The 17,754-nt window shown below is 40.7% G+C and overlaps 1 protein-coding gene across 1 annotated transcript in view; it reads right to left on the reverse strand.

The window, feature by feature from the left end:
- Positions 1–1,393: 1,393 nt before the first annotated feature.
- Positions 1,394–17,754, reverse strand: part of ireb2 (iron-responsive element binding protein 2) — a 38,966-nt gene continuing 22,605 nt past the window's right edge. The window contains exons 12-22 of the mRNA XM_053640965.1: positions 17,551–17,710; positions 16,637–16,772; positions 15,861–15,945; positions 15,619–15,775; positions 15,401–15,525; positions 13,432–13,536; positions 13,189–13,331; positions 12,767–12,914; positions 6,283–6,405; positions 5,907–6,092; positions 1,394–3,817 (exon numbers count right to left, since the gene is read on the reverse strand). Of these exons, the coding sequence (XP_053496940.1) occupies positions 3,704–3,817; positions 5,907–6,092; positions 6,283–6,405; positions 12,767–12,914; positions 13,189–13,331; positions 13,432–13,536; positions 15,401–15,525; positions 15,619–15,775; positions 15,861–15,945; positions 16,637–16,772; positions 17,551–17,710 (1,482 nt within the window). The 3' untranslated portion in view covers positions 1,394–3,703. The remainder of the gene's footprint in view (positions 3,818–5,906; positions 6,093–6,282; positions 6,406–12,766; positions 12,915–13,188; positions 13,332–13,431; positions 13,537–15,400; positions 15,526–15,618; positions 15,776–15,860; positions 15,946–16,636; positions 16,773–17,550; positions 17,711–17,754) is intronic.

Genomic DNA, 17,754 nt, shown 5'->3' on the forward strand with positions numbered 1-17,754 from the left:
GTGTCATCGCTCTCACACTCCCTCATACTGGTCACTGGAAGTTCAACATGGCACCTCATGGCAAAGAACTCTCTGAGGATCTGAAAAAAAGAACTGTTGCTCTACATAAAGATGGCCTAGGCTATAAGAAGATTGCCAAAACCCTGACACTGAGCTGCAGCACGGTGGCCAAGACCATACAGCGGTTTAACAGGACAGGTTCCACTCAGAACAGGCCTCGCCATGGTCGACCAAAGAAGTTGAGTGCACGTGCTCAGCGTCATATCCAGAGGTTGTCTTTGGGAAAGAGACGTACGAGTGCTGCCAGCATTGCTGCAGAGGTTGAAGGGGTGGGGGGTCAGCCTGTCAGTGCTCAGACCATACGCCGCACACTGCATCAAATTGGTCTGCATGGCTGTCGTTCCAGAAGGAAGCCTCTTCTAAAGATGATGCACAAGAAAGCCCGCAAACAGTTTGCTGAAGACAAGCAGAATAAGGACATGGATTACTGGAACCATGTCCTGTGGTCTGATGAGTCCAAAATAACCTAATTTGTTCAGATGGTGTCAAGCGTGTGTGGCAGCAACCAGGTGAGGAGTACAAAGACAAGTGTGTCTTGCCTACAGTCAAGCATGGTGGTGGGAGTGTCATGGTCTGGGGCTGCATGAGTGCTGCTGGCACTGGGGAGCTACAGTTCATTGAGGGAACCATGAATGCCAACATGTACTGTGACATACTGAAGCAGAGCATGATTAGTATGCAGTATTCCAGCATGATAACGACCCCAAACACACCTCCAAGACGACCACTGCCTTGCTAAAGAAGCTGAGGGTGGAGGTGATGGACTGGCCAAGCATGTCTCCAGACCTAAACCCTATTGAGCATCTGTGGGGCATCCTCAAACGGAAGGTGGAGGAGCACAAGGTCTCTAACATCCACCAGCTCCGTGATGTCGTCATGGAGGAGTGGAAGAAGACTCCAGTGGCAACCTGTGAAGCTCTGGTGAACTCCATGCCCAAGAGGGTTAAGGCAGTGCTGGAAAATAATGGTGGCCACACAAAATATTGACACTTTGGGCCCAATTTGGACATTTTCACTTAGGGGTGTACTCACTTTTGTTGCCAGCGGTTTAGACATTAATGGCTGTGTGTTGAGTTATTTTGAGGGGACAGCAAATTTACACTGTTACACAAGCTGTACACTCACTACTTTACATTGTAGCAAAGTGTCATTTCTTCAGTGTTGTCACATGAAAAGATATAATCAAATATTTACAAAAATGTGAGGGGTGTACTCACTTTTGTGAGATACTGTATATTTTATTATATATATATATATATATATATATATATATATATATATATATATATATATATATATATATATATATATATATATATATGAAGACTTTTGGCTAAAAAATATAAATTTCCCCTGTGCATGGAGACTTTTGGGACACCCTGTATATTAATGATGTATTTGCTCCTTCCGCACAATAAACGAGTGCATTGGTTAAAGGCATTACTCATTCTTTTTCAATTCTTTTACGTAATTTATATATAGCAGAGGTACTTCCTTACATTAGAGATGCTGCCTTCTAATGAAGACATGTTTTGAAAGATGGACATCCATCATAGTTGTAGGTGGGGATTTTAACAAGTGCATTCATGACACTGGATAGATTTCCTCTTAAATGTAATCTAGGCACAGGGAATCCCTTCTCTCTAAACGTAAAAAGGATATTTTATAAAAGGATACTTTACCCTTTTGAGAATTTATAAAGTTATAAAAATCTTTAGAAATGGTTTATGGCAATAAGTTTTTGACTGGGTTAAACAATATTATTTCAGAGACTGATATATAAGGCTGATTTGGAACTTCTTATATTATGCCATCTTAATATAAGTCTTATCTTTACATTTGAAAAAAAGCAACACTGTTGTTCTTGATAATGTTTATTAAAAATGAATTACAACAGCAAAGTTTTTTTTCCCCACCTTCTCCCAAACTGTCTCTAACAGGCAGGTGCAGTTGCATACTGTCATCTTATACAAATGGTGCAAAACAGTAGGAACAGCGCAACATCCATAGCTACTCTACATGGTTATGTTTGTCAGACACATCTGATGTAGTAAGATTTTAGATGCATAAATAAATAAAATAAAAAAATGTAAAATGGGAATCTAGAAAAGAACACTTTTCAAGGCAGATATTACAATTATTAACAGGGGAATATATAGCTGTAATTCCGATTTGGCATAATACACGTTTTAGGATATTGGTGACGGATTTTAACAGGTGGCTTTGTGATCAAAGGTGCAATAAATATTGTCTTAAAATGTTCTGCTAGTCAGTGCATCATGTTCCTCACATGGATGACCAGTATATATACCTACTGTGTGAATTTGAGAAACATGTTACCAAGATCTACATGAATTATTTCTGAGCATTAAATGTATATTGTAGCATTAAATGTAAACTGTCTTGTTCGTCTTTCCTCGTAAAACATATATGTCACGCTGGTCTTCGCGTTAGTATATCTGGGCTGAAATCAGCAGAATTATGTTACAAATCCAAACTTACAAGGTGGTTAAAAGACCTTTTCAAAAAGAAATGTATCGTAGTACTACGTTTGCTTTCTGTTAATGATTATTTGCCTGTGGTTTGTTGTTGTGATGGGTTTTCTTTTGAAATTGTGAAGTATTTACATCTCCAGATGCTCAGACCTATTTAAAAAGTTTCCCAGTCAGATAAGCGCCGGTTCTTACAATTCACCACTGTAGGAACAACAACGAGACTATATTTATTTCAGTTACTACGTCCAGGCCATTACACTCACTCTCCGTGATGGAACAGACAGAAACCGAAGAACAAATGATTTCACGCTGGATCGAATCAAAAATAAATAATGTAAATGTAATACATTTTTTAAAATCCTCACAAAGATGAGGACTTTTAAAAAGTGGGTTACTGAGGTTAGGTATTGTGTTCGACTTCGTACACTAACAAAATCATCTGTTACAAAAAAGAACAAACAAAAAAAACCCCAGAAAGGAATCTGTGTAAAGGCCTGCGAGCGTTAAAGCAGTACGTAAAGTACTGTAAGTATCAGTTTAAGAAGCACCGTCGTGTGTGTGTGTGTGTGGGGGGGGGGGCATCATGTAGTCTGTGTGAGAGCCTAGCACCAGTTCCTCCGATTTTTAACAACGTGTCCACCATCGTGCTGAACAGGCACCGTAAAACATGCACCACCAGCCAGGTGGACAAATCCAGAATCGACCCAAAGAATTTCAAGGACACCAGAACTGGAGCACCAGAACTTTGTGTAGAGTCTGGATTTCTTCTGCATCTCTGTGGGACGGCAGAATTTAGAGAATGAAACAGCAGAAATGTTGTTAAGTGCAAGAAAAACCATGTCCTCCGGTAGATGCCTTATTAGGAAGAGTGATGGAGGAAACAGCAGAAAACAGGCACAACAGAGTCCAAGCCCCGAAAGAGTCACCGGCTTGCATCCAGAGCTGTTGCCGGGCCAACAACAGCCCTTCACAACCAGACACACACACGAGTAGCTCGACCGGGCTGAAGATCAGCAGTCTTAGCACAAACGTTCTCGCTCAGCGCTCCTGAGATGGTTTGTGTGAATAATCTGAGAGGACGCTGGATACACGCACACAGAGAGAGAGAGAGAGAGAGAGAGAGAGAGAGAGAGAGAGAGAGAGAGATGTTACTTCAGCATACTGCGGGCCACGTATTTCAGAATGCCTCCGTGTCTGTAAAAGGCCACGTCCATCTCGTTCTCGAACAACGCCACCACACTGAAGCTCTTTCCGGTGCTGGTCTGAAACACAAAACAGATATTTCATGATGTTATCAAGGTCCTCAGTGAAAGCCCTAAAGCAAAGTACGCAGAAAATAAATGAAACAATACCACAGGGAATCTGACTGGTCGGACGGTGGCGATTCATTTCCTACAGCAGCAGCTCTGACTATTCGAATCGCAGGTTTAGATCATTAGTGCGCTCATATAAAAAGATATATAACAAAGACAAATGTATAATTGTTGTTATGGTGAAGCTTCCTGTGGGGTGACTTTCATTTAACAGTTATGAGAGGTGGAGTCCAGTGCCAGAGATTTTTAACAGCGAGTTAATCTTCACAACTTTGTACTTTCCAGTTTTTCTGTAACATCAAGCTGCGTTTTGGTTTGGTTGTTTTCTCTTATTGATTTCAAAAGCAAGAAAAGGCGAGGCTGGTGAAGGAACGACTGTTTGTAGCTGCTATAACACAAGATATAACGGATGTTTCACAACATTAAACCTGCACGGATAAAAGGCACGACGTGTCGTTCTTTAATAAAGAAAAGATTTCATTGCAGTGGTGTAAGACAGGGGTTCCCAAACTTTTCCAGGGCAAGGCCCCCCAAATGACATTAACATTTGACCGAGCCCCCCCTTTTGCAAGATGTCTTTAAAACACATTAAAAATACGGACTTCTGAATATATCCCCCTTTTTTGTTAATAATTACATCTTACATCTTTACATTACATTACATTAGGAATTGATTGTGTGTGTGTGGTTGTCTGAGAGTGAGAAAGAGAAAACATACTAGTAGGAAGCATGGGCACACCAAATTATTGAGGCCCCCCGGGCGCCCCCTGGCGGCCCCCACTTTGAAAACCACTGGTGTAACATTGGTATACACACACTTCAGAACACGTTATAGGAAAATAATTAACATAAGGGTGACTCCATGTCAAATCAACCAGCAGGTGGATCATGGATTTTGCTGATTTTTTCAACCATTAGTTAGTACAAGTATGAGAATAAAAATAACCCCAAGTTTTAAAATTCTGAAATTTTAAAATGTAAAAATTTTGGCCCAGACGCAGTTTGTGATGTTCCTCACACACACACCAATTTTTTTTAAAGACTTTTCCCTTAATAACTCAAAGGATACATGCATATTCCAGTTCTTGAAGGATTTTGTGGTTGTTGCAGCTTCGTCTCATCGATGCTGAATTTTGCTGCAGACATTTGTGATGTTCCTGAGTTTTCTTGTGCTTTTTTTTTGTTGTTGAGGAAATTGCAATCACACTAAATAGTTTTGCAGTGACAATTGCTGGTATATGAGACCTTTTAGTTGTAATGTTCGACGCACATGAATCGAAGAGGGTTTTGGCTGAACATGCGTTGTGATAATGTCACATGGCGTGTCTTGACCCGAAAACCTGCGAGAATTTTGAACAATTAAAAGCTCCTCAGAATATTGCGGAGTTTGCTTGATTTGGCATTCATTTCTGCGATCGCAAAATCAGGAGGGACTGAATATTTGTGCAAATCACTGATGTAGAATCAGAATCTGCAATCAAACATGCCATATCTGTAATGATTTCAATGATAAAACCAAAAATACTCCCCCCCCACAACCCTACCTCTGTATCAAGCTACACAGTTCAGACATTTATCTTCACTTCATCTTACAAATAAGTGGTATTTGCATGTGACTTATCCTTGTTACAAAGATACAGCCAAAAATAAACAACAACAACAAAAAAAATATTTTTGCTCATTTCACCAAAATATGTACAGGAATGTTTTCTGGAAGAAAAAAAAATGTACAAAGGCCGATTTTGCTGTTAATTTTGCTGTAAAATTGCTGGAATTGAAGGTCTGATCTAGATTAGGTCTTTCTTGACCGTTATTAAGGTAAGCGCTTCCAAAAAAAAGAGGGGTCGTGGCACATCGTGAAGTGTGTCTCAAAAAAGCTGACTCAAAAAATTAGTTTTTTTTTTCCACTAATAAAAAGAAAACAATTGTTATAAATCAGCTACAGAAAATGGCAATATTTCAGTAACTAATTAGTAATTTCCTGTAACTAAAACTAGACTGGGAGTAAAAAACTACTCCGAAGACTCTGATGTCCTACCAGCACAGTTAGCTCTTGCTGAGGAGTGATCTGCTCTGGGATGGAGATGGAGAACCTCTCTTTCCCACAGAGCCCCAGGGTTTCAGCGCTCTGGCCAGGAAGGAACCGCAGAGGAGCGATGCCCATTCCCACCAGGTGGTTCTTATGGATCTTTTCAAAACTCTCAGCGATCACCGCTCTCACTCCCTGCAATCACAATTAGAGAACTGTTTCCTAAGCACACTGACAAAGTCTCAGCACTGTTGCTCATTTAAAGTGCTAGAAGTGTTTAGAGAGAGAGAGAGAAAGAAAGAGAGAGAGAGAGAGAGAGAGAGAGAGAGAGAGAGAAAGAGAGAGTGTAGTCATGTGTGTGTGTGTTGCAGCTGTACAGATGTACCAGTAGGTAAGGTCCTTTGGCTGCCCAGTCTCGTGAGCTGCCTGAGCCGTAATCTTTTCCTGCCAGGATGATGAGAGGAATGCTGTCTCTCTGGTACCGCTCCGCTGCCTCGAACACGTCCAGCTAATTAACGCCAAACACACAAACTCTGTTACAGCAGGGACTTACAAATGTTTACTTCTTGAAATGTAAGAGGTTGGTTGTAGCGACAGGAAAACATCCTCTGTGGAAAAACACAAGTGTAGATGAGCTAAATCCAGTGGCTGGACTATGGAGCCCCGAAGGTCCTGTGCCAAATAAAAAATAAATAAAAATCTTGTGGAAGGGGGCGCTGCTGAGCTGTCAATGGAGTAGGACGCGAAGTTGGAGGCTCCTGCTGATTTCGATTAAAATTGTTATTAACTTGCGCTTTTCGGTCATACAATATATTTTGACTTACTCTATTCCATTTTTTTGTTTGCACTGTAAACTTTGTGGCGCGTTAAAATGTCTGGAAAGCACTTGAAAGCCCGTGGTACTATTCAGACACAACTGAGGCCTAGTGTGCGCGAGTGAGGTGCCTTCTTCCCCTGAATCCGCGTCGCCGAGTGGTGACCCTGACTACTCCGCACTTAGGCTTGAGTTGCTGGCCTCACTGAGGAAGGACATCGCCAATATTTTTAAAAAGGAGCTCCAGGAGACTCTCGGGTATGCGCTGTCGACTATCCAGCTTGACCTGCAGGCCATGAAAACAGCTGGCTAGTGATAAAGTTGCTACCGAGGCTACCATATCAACACTGAAAGGTACTGTTGGGGAGATGGAGCACGCTCTCTCCGGTTGTACTGATGCCATAGCTCACATGAAGACTACTATCGAGTCTCTCACTGCGACCGTGACACAATTAGAGAATAAATGTGAGGATTTGGAGTCGAGGTCACGGCGCAATAACGTTAGGATAGTGGGAATTCCAGAGGGCGCTAACACCTGTACAGCTGCTGCTGTAGTGGCCTTGTTAAAAGAGGCGTTTGGTCTGGAGCAGGAGCCGGTTTTGGACCGGTCCCACCGGACCGTTCAGCCCAAGCCTGGTGAATGACCACGAGCTATTTTGTGCAGATTCCACTATCACAGTGACTGTGTTGACATTTTACACCATGCGAGAGAGATCCAGTGGATTGAAGTGAGGGATTTGACCACCTCCGTTTTCCCTGACTACACAGCCAAGGGCCGCGTTTAACGAGGTTCGGTGTCAACTTTGTGGTATTGAGGGAGCTCGATATGGAATACTTCACTCAGCTCGGCTTCGCATTACATATAACGGTGTTCAGAAAGACTTTATTTCAACGGAGGAAGCAGGGGACTATGTCAAATTCTTGTCATCTGGGTGAGCTGCATCACCTACACAGCGGCGTCTTTTTCGCTCTCCTTTTATTTTTTTTTGCACTCGGCCTTCCAGCTCTACAGTATTCCGATTTTTATTTAAAATATTGTCGTTGCATTACTTCTCCTAGATTTTGTGGACTCACTCCTCTTAAATCTACCTCTGTATTAATGTGGTTCTCTGTTTTGTTGCTCTGACCGGGTTAGAGTTTCTGTTTATTTAATTTTATTAGTGTTTTTTCCTCAGCCTTACATGCTACACTATTACATTATTTGTAACAAGTCTTTAAAAGTTAAGGACATTATATTTGTTATTGTGCACAGACTGTTTATCAGACTTGAAGTCAGTAGGGGCCTTTTCTCTTACTGGAACATTTTTTTTGGTAATATTTTTTGGTTAGTTCAGCTTACTCTCCAAGTTGTTCTCACATTGTGGGCAACTTTTGGTTATTGTGGGGAAACACTGCTGTCTCCTTTGTTCTTTTGTTTTATGGAGACTTTGGGTGTGTGTGTGTGTGTGTGTTTGGGGGATTGTTGGGGGAGGGGGTCCCACTTCGGCTCTAATTGGCTATTTGTATCCCTATGGTTTACTTTATTTAAATGGTTAATAGTAATATGGATCCCGGCACAGCTGGGACAGGCACGCCTTGAAGATTTATTATTTGGAACATCAGAGGTATGGGTAATCCTGTCAAGAGATCTACGGTTTTTACACATTTGAAACGTTTAAACTCCGATATAGTATTTTTACAGGAGACGCACCTACGTATTAAAGATCATCATAGGTTACACTGCCCTTGGGTAAGTCAAGTCTTCCACTCAAACTTTAATTCGAAGGCAAGAGGGGTCGCTGTTTTAATTGGCAAAAAGTCACAGTTTTCCTCCACTAACGTTATTGCTGATGTGAACGGTAGATATATTATAGTTGCTGGTACTCTGATGCAAAGACAGGTGTTGTTGGTAAATGTATACGCTCCAAACTTTGATGTGGAATTTGCTAATAGATTGTTGAGCAATCTCCCTTTCTTAAATACTCACCTGTTGATTTTCGGTGGAGATTTAAACTGTGTTTTTGACCCAAACTTGGATCGGTCTAATCCCTGTACTCTGAATCAATCTGCTATGTCTAAAACATTTTCCGATTTTATGTGTCAAAACGGTCTCGTTGATCCCTGGAGATCCCGTAACCCCTTTCTTAAAAAGTTTTCTTTCTTCTCCCAGGTGCATCATTCCTATTCGAGGATTGATTATTTTTTTATAGACAGCACTCTTGATCCTTGTGTAGTTTCTTCTGACTATCTGGGTATTGTAATTTCTGACCATGCGCCTCTACAATTAGATATTCATCTTTCTATTTATAAACGTAACCCACCGCCTTGGAGATTTAATTCTCTTCTTTTGGCAGACAGTGAATTCTGTGAGTTCATTTCTACTTCTATTGATGACTTTCTTTTCTTCAATCAGAATGACTCCACCTCTTATTCATTGTTATGGGAGACACTTAAATCCTATATTAGAGGGCAGATTATTTCTTACTCCGCTCTCTGTAATAAAAAACCCACCGCTAGGGTTAATGAACTTACATCTGTGATCAGTAACCTCGATCAGAGATGCGCATTGAACCCCTCTCCAGAACATCTTAAACAGCGTCTTGACTTACAGGCGGAATTTAATCTTATTTCGACTAAAGAGGCGGAACGCTTGTTGTTACGTACTCGTGCTTCTTAATATGAACATGGCAACAAGCCGAGTCGTTTACTGGCACATCAGCTACAGCGACAGGCCACTTCCCGTCTCATACCTAGTATTAAAAACACTTATAATATCGTCACTACAGATCCCATGGAAATTAATGCTACTTTTAAATTGTTTTACTCTTCACTTTATAAATCCGAATTTCCCACAGACAATACTAAATTGAATGCATTTCTTCAAAACCTTTGTAACCCTCTCATTGAATACTGCCAAGCAACTGGACTCCCCACTCTCTCTTGAAGAAATTTTAAATTCAGTTAAAACTATGCAATCTAACAAAGCCTCTGGCCCGGATGGGTTACCAACTGAATTTTTTAAAAGGTTTATTGGAAAATTAGCTCCACTGCTTTTATCTGTGTTCAACGAATCCTTGGAATGTGGGTCTTTGCCTCCAACTCTGACACAACCCAATATAGCTCTCCTTCTTAAGGAGGGTAAGGATCCATCCTCCTGCGGTTCTTATAGACCGCTGTCTCTGCTTAATGCAGATGTAAAGGTGTTGGCAAAAGTAATGGCATCTCATTTAGAGAACATACTCCCTTACATTATATCTGAGGAGCAGAACGGTTTTATAAAGGGATGTCAGTTGTTTTTCAATACCTGTACACTCTTTAATATAATTTATTCAAAGAATTTGGCTGAGTTTCCTGAGACTGTCATTTCTTTGGATGCTGAAAAAGCATTTGACAGGGTTGAGTGGGAGTATTTGTTTGCAGTCTTGAGGAAGTTCGGATTCAGGGATAAGTTTATTTCTTGGATTCGGCTCCTTTACTCATCCCCTAAAGCCAGGGTACAAACGGACGATATTTATTCGGATTATTTTGCTCTCGGACGAGGGTGTCGTCAAGGTTGTCCTTTATCCCCTCTACTTTTTGCTGTCGCTATCGAGCCTCTGTCTATCATATTAAGATCTTCTCCCTTGTTTAAAGGAATAGTTCGATATGGTGTAGAATACAAATTGTCGCTATATGCTGATGATTTGTTATTGTATGTAACCGATCCTATTGCCTCTATGCCTGCTGTCTTGGGTGTTCTGGAAACCTTCAGTTTTGTCTCGGGTTGTAAATTAAATTTGGACAAAAGCGACTGTTTTCCTGTCAATACTGCAGCATCTTCTCTCCAACAGTCAGATCTAGCTTTTCCATTTAGTCAGTCAGGGTTTAAATACCTAGATATCAATGTGACACGTTCTTTATCTAATCTTGTATCGGCTAATTTCACTCCCCTTATTTCAAAGGTTAAACCCAACATTCAGAGTTGGGGTAACCTCCCCCGTTCTCTAATTGGCAGGATCAAAATGTCGTCAAAATGAATATATTACCGAAGTTTCTTTTCTTATTTCAGAAAGTTCTTCTTTTTTTGCCAAAATCATTCTTCGATTCATTGGATAAAATAATTAGTTCTTTTATTTGGGGAGGGAAGCCACCAAGGGTTCGTAAATCTTTATTGCAGGGATGTAGACTTAGTGGAGGACTTGCATTACCCAATTTTCAATTCTATTACTGGGCTGCGCACATCCATAAACTCTGCTACTGGGTTAAATCTCCTGGATCTTCCTGGTGTAAATTGGAACTATCATCTTGTAGGGAATCCTCTTTACCTGCTTTACTTTATTCCTCTCTACCTACAAAACTCTCCCTATGTACTGATAATCAAGTTGTCCTCAACACAATTAAGATTTGGTATCAATTTAGACGGCACTTTAAATTTGTAGGTGCATCCTCTTTGGGTCCTTTAAACAACAACCACCTATTTCCTCCATCGTGTTTGGACTCCACATTTTCAGTGTGGTACGACAAGGGCATTAAACAAGTTAGAAATCTGTATGCCGATGGTGTCTTTGTTAGCTTTGCCAATCTGTCATCTACTTATGACCTCCCTGTGACGCATCTGTTTCGTTATTTTCAAATTCGGAATTTCGTTTCTAGATGTTTTCCTAATTTCCCCTCTGCGCCTCCTGAACAGGCTTGGGAAAGCTTGTTTTCAAACAATCCACATCAGAGAGGAATGATTTCTAGGATATACGATTTTATTCTGGCGTTAAGTAGTGAGTTGAGTACCAAAATTAAGAATGCGTGGGAAATGGAGTTGGAAGTACAGATAAGTGAAGAGTGTTGGGAACGTGCTATAGGTAGGATACGGTCTACCACTTCTTGTGCTCGTCTTGGACTCGTCCAGTTCAAAGTTTTACAGTCGAGACTTTCTGTAATATATCCAGAAGTAGAGGACAAGTGTGATAAATGCCACGGCTCTCCGTCATCTTGGCCATATGTTTTTCTTTTGCCCTGGTCTGTATGGTTTTTGGACTGGTTTCTTTAGTATCATGTCCACTATTCTTAGAGTAGATTTAAAACCTTGCCCATTCATTGCTATATTTGGGATTCCTGATGCCTCAGTTCCATTACGCTCTGTACAAAAAGATATTATCGCTTCCACATCCCTACTAGCAAGATGTTCCCTATTGTTGCATTGGAAGTCTGCTAAATATCCATCCATCTCCCAGTGGCTTAAGGACATGATGTCTTTTTTTAAAAACTTGAGAAAATAAAGTATACAATGAGGGGTTGTACTGACAAGTTTTTTTTTATATAAATGGCAACCCTTTATTTCATATTTTATGGCGTTACAGACACTTCCCATTTAAATTTTTGTGCCTGTTTTTGGGTTTTACAATATCTATACAACCAGCGATAGGTATTGGTTAGCCATGATGAGCCGGGGTGGGGCGGTATTTGTTTTCGTTGTTTGTACTTTTTAATTTAGTTTTCCTTTGTTAGTATAAAAAGGAAAAACTGAGAATGGTTGTTGCTGTGTGTCAGTAGGTTTGTTTTTCTTCGCAATAAAATATTTTGGGAAAAGAAAACTTGTGCAAACGTATAAATGTCTTTACTTGGTTCTAAAAGAAAAATAAAAAATACGTTATCATGACAGGTGCAAGACATAACGATATCCTTAAGAAAAAGAAAAACATCGTACAAATGATCTCATGCACACGCAAAAAATTGTGTTTTTCTGTAAGAAAATAAAAAGTAGGTTTTCACGACAGGAGCACGACAATTCCTTTTGGAAAAAACTGAATATAGTTGTTAAAACTGAATATTATCTCGCGTACATGCAAACATTTGTTGTTGTTAGTTTTTATTTTATTATTTTAAAAAATCTTATTTAAAAAACAAGTTATCATGACAGCGGCATGACAGCTTTTCTTATCTCGCCCGCATGGGAAAATTTGGTAAAGAAAACTGAGAGACTGGTAAAGAGTTGCTGTGCGCGCTACAGTAAGTGGTGTACATGATGAAAATAAAAATATCCTTTCAGGAGCTTTGTACTGGACTAAACGCGAGTCTTGTGTCAAAATGTGCTCAAGCTCACCGTCTGTCCTGACGGGACGTGCACGGTTTTGGGGCCGGGTTTGCCGACGAGACGGTTTAGGAGTTTGATGCTGGCAAAAGTTCCTCTAGTCATCACAGCATCGTTCCCTCTGCGTGCGCCGTAAGAGTTGAATTCGCGAGGTGTCAGGCTGGGAGACATGTCCGAACGAATAAGTGTGGTCAACATTAAAAAACAGTGAGATGTTAAAAATCCAATCTAAAATGTAGTTTGTCTAATCAGCAAGGATAATTACTATTTAACATCATGCTGCTCAAATGTAAAAGTGATGCATCAGATATAACACGGAGTCGAATAATCTACCAATAATCTGAATAATGGCTCAGTCCTGGGATTAGAATATTAATCACACACTTCACACTCTTAATAATGAGCTGCGTGCATATAACCGTATCTCCGGTTACCGTTTGCTCTGTAGGTACTTGGCGGCCGCGCTGACCCGTGCGATGCTGCCAGCAGGAGAGATGTGGTCAGTGGTGACTTTGTCCCCCAGAAACAGCAGAACGTGTGCATTATCAATCGACCCAGGAGGACAAACTTCTTTAGACTGAGTTGGGGGGGACGGGGACAGAAGACGGGACAGAAGCTCAGGCACTAGGCACTCGTCAGAACAACGCATTTTGACACTGAAACCTAAAGTGACTCACAAGTTTGTTGAAGAATGGAGGGCAGCGGATATACGTGGACTTGGCATCCCACGGGAAGAACACAGCATCTGGAGCGTCTAGGTTGTTCCAAAAAGTGCTCCCTTTCTGCAAGTGGAAGAATGCAGAATTACATGTAGTGTGTGATGATCAGATGTCACAAAATTCATCAGTAACAGAAGTGAACAAACACACTCATTAGCTAGTTGACTAGAAAAAGCTCCAGTGTGCTGCCTGGTGTCGTGTTTTGGTTTCCTGAAAAGTAACCAGGCCAAAAAGTCATGGCTGACATAATGAATAATATATATATATATATACATACATAACACAGCACGGTCCAAAAGTCTGAGAACACACTGAAAATCTGGGATTTATTCATTTATTTATTTAAAACAGGAAATAAACTGAAGGGGTTAGAAAAAAACACAGAAAGTAATTGTATATTAATATTCGGCACTATTTCTAGGTTCCTATTTAAATGTCAGCAAATGTGTGACACTGTGCATGTTAACTGCTTTGTACAAAAGGGTCAGATTTTCCTCATGTCTAATCTCTTCTACCGAAGCCCGTGTTCAGACGACACTGATGGATTTTTATCTAAAATGGATCATAAGGTTTTGCACGAACTTGTGAAGTCCATGCCTTCGAAATATTTCTAAGATTCTACTTTTCACTCAGATTGTTGTCAATATCATTTGTAATGAAAACTGCTGTATTACATTACAAAAGAAAGCAAAACAGAAGCATTTTCACTAGTTTTGGAACCCACTGTATGATCAGTGAGTTAGCTAGTAAAGGGCATTAATACTGTTTAAAAGAGAAATGTGTATGTGATGATTATTCTAACAAGGCTCCTAATTGTGTTTGGCAAACCAAAACACATTTTTAAAAAGTCAGCATGTCATTGTCCAAGGTTTTGACTACAAGATTTGGTTTTATGTTTTTACATCACATGTAAAATCATATGGCCAAAAGTTGACCATCACATCCATATGTGGTTCTTTTATCCCCAAATGACTGGAAGTGCACAATTGGACAGAATGTCTTTGTAAGCTGTAGCTTACAGTTTCCCTTCACTGAAACTAAGAGACCCCAAACCTGTTCCAGCATCACAATACCCCTGTGCACAAAGCGAGCTCCATGAAGACAAGGCGTGTTAAGGTTGGAAGAAGGTGGAAGAACTCGAGTGACCTGCACAGAGCCCTGACCTCAACCCCAATTCATCCTCAGGGATAAATTGGAACACCAGCTGCACCCCAAATCTCTTCAACCAACATCAGTACCTGACCTCACTAATGCTCTTGTAGCTGAATGATCACAAATCCCCATAGCCACGCTCCAAAATCTAGTGGAAAGCCTTCCCAGAAGAGGGAAGAGGGAATAAATCTGGAATGGGATGTTTAACAAGGACATATGGGTGTGATGGTCAGGTGTCCTGCTGTTCCACGGTCACCTTGTGGTTAAACATATTGACTGAAAGTAAACATACTTTAGGCCATATAGTGTATTATTATTTGAGTCTGGCTTGTACAATATGTTTACTTTCAGTCAATATGTTTAATCACAAGGTGACCGTGGAACAGCAGGGGAGTTACTGCATATGATTACTTTAAGTTATACTCTAATCAGTGTTTCCACAAACCAGTCTGTCATCTGTTCACGCTAATTAATCCACCTAGAAGCTCATGCATTTTTAATAAGAATTTAAAAAACAAAACAAAAAAATACTAATACCCTGACATAAAATCTAAGTACACCAGATTGTCCACCAAACATACAAATCATGTATTTATTTTCAGTCATTTTAAGAACACACACACACACACACACACACACACACACACACACACGAGATCACTGGACTGTTCTGAAAAGCATTCCGGCTACAAGGCTCTCCCTCCATTTCAACAGCTGAAGAGTCTTCAAGTCAAATGAACCACAAAGCAGAACCCACAACAGCACCATTGTTCACCTGCATCCTGCTCCTCAGCTCGGTGAATATTGAGGCGATGACCATGTGCTCCTCTACATCCTGGACCTCTTCTTTAGACGGCCACACATCCTTCAGGAACACCTCCTTACCGTCACCGTTCACACCTGTGTACATGATTACAGCGTAGCACAAAAACGTCAACAATGTCACAGTGTTTTCAAGACGCTCCTCAGTACGCATCACGTGCTATGTCTTACCGAGCGGCTGGTTCTCAAAATCGATTCCGATTGTGCCTGCGATGGCGTACGCCAACACCAAAGGGGGTGAGGCTAGGTAGTTGGCACGAACACAATCGCAGAGACGCCCCTCGAAATGCCTGTTCCCTGACAACACTCCACAAGCAATCAAATCCCCCTAACAAGCAGAGAGGAACACGTCGCATCACACGTCATTGTGTTACATTATTATAGTATACAAGCAGATAATAATGACCTCATACCTGTTTGATGGCATCTACTACAGATTCAGGTAAAGGTGCTGTGTTTCCTACGCAGGTGGCACATCCATAACCAATCACCTCAAACCTGGAATGTTAAAACATACAGCACTGAAGGGCAGTGGGAGCTCACTGGGTAAGACATTAAACTTCTGGTCGGAAATCAAATCTGTTTATCAGTCTGATCAAATTAAATAAATGTAAGTTGCGCTGGATAAGTTTGCCTAAGTTCGCTGGCTTGAGCTTGAACGGTGCGACTATGAAGCTCAAGGGACACAGAAGAGGTTAAACTGCTCGGGTGGAAACTCAACCTCAAAGTGAAAGCCCTGCACAAGGAATTCCATATTGCAATGTTACCTATTGTTTGTTGCATATTTGTTTGTTTTTGAGTTGTCTATGGACCTAAATTAAGTCATTGTTATTGAAATGTTATTGAAAAAAAACGTGTTTTTATATTAGTTAAATATTTGTTTTTCCATTGGCTCTTTCGAAGAAAAAAAAAAATTCATTAACCAACAATGAAAAGAAAAAAAAAAGGCTCCTTGGCGAAAAATAGTTTCAGACTCCTCATCAGAAGCCTCTGAAATACTCAAACCAGCCCATTTGGCACCAACATCCATGCCACAGTTAAATCACAGAGATCACACCTTTTCCCCATTCTGATGAACATTATGTTGTGAAGCCCTTGACCCGTATCAGTATGATTTTATGCACTGTGCTGCTGCCACATGATTGGCTGATAAGATAACTGCATAAACTGTGTCTGTTGGTGTATTTACCCAAGCTGGTTGAGGTAAGGCAGCACTCCACTGGCATTGAGGTAGTGTGTAACCATGCCACTCCCCGGAGCGAGGCTGGTCCTGATGTAAGGTTTCACAGAAAGACCAGCCGCCACCACTTTCTTTGCTAAGAGGCCTGCCAGCACAACACATTACACAACACATTACTTTAGGAGTCACTCTTTTTGCTAAACCGCAAACACACACACTAGCATTTTCCCAACACCCCCCATTCCTCCAAATGATTTTTATTTCTTTTTATCCAGTGCCCAACACGTCTAAACTGGACTCAGATATTAAACATTAATTTGAATATTAAAACATTGTTTTTACAGTGACGCGGTACAGATTACACTACACGCGCTGTGTTTTGATCACCCATGGAAAGTGAAAACCATCTCTTTTTAAAGCAAAGATGCAATGTTATCGCTGTCATTAATTTGAAATTTACAGATTCCTTTTAATTCATGTATTGGAACATATACAGACATATTTAGCTCAGTTTTATTAGATTTCTTACCTAGACTCCATCTCTGACTCATTTTCACACAGAAATACATTTTTAGTGCCTTTTAAGAATCTCAGATGGCTTCATATTCACTATATGTGGTCCCTACACAGGGTATGACAACGGCTTTATATATAACTTACTTAGAAACTCGTCTTGTCTTACGTGTAACAGAAGCAAACAACCAACAGCTGCACACCATGAGTTCAGATTTGAGAATAAAATAAGCTTTTCCCTGTTTTGTATCAGGCTAAAGAGCAGCAAGTAAAATTTGAGCATTACTGATTACAGGGTTGCATCAGCTGCCCGGTTCTCCTTCGCGACCTGTACCTGAGGGTAATATGATCTTCCTGATGTTAAATTAGCTGTTACTCTGTGCCATGTGTTAGCGGATAAGCTTCATCACCTGCAGTGAGCATGACAGAAGGGTTGCAGTTGTTGGTGCAGCTGATGACAGCAGCGATGACGACTGATCCGTGAACGAGTGTGTATTCAGTGCCGTCATGTAGAAACGGCACCACAGCGCTTTGCTTTTCCCTCGGAACATGGAACCCTTTAAAACCAACCTAATTAAAACAAACATTAGAACAAATTACTGCAACTGTTTGGA

The sequence above is a fragment of the Ictalurus furcatus genome, chromosome 14 (genome assembly GCF_023375685.1).
Source record: "Ictalurus furcatus strain D&B chromosome 14, Billie_1.0, whole genome shotgun sequence".
In the NCBI taxonomy this organism is placed as follows: Eukaryota; Metazoa; Chordata; class Actinopteri; order Siluriformes; family Ictaluridae; genus Ictalurus; species Ictalurus furcatus.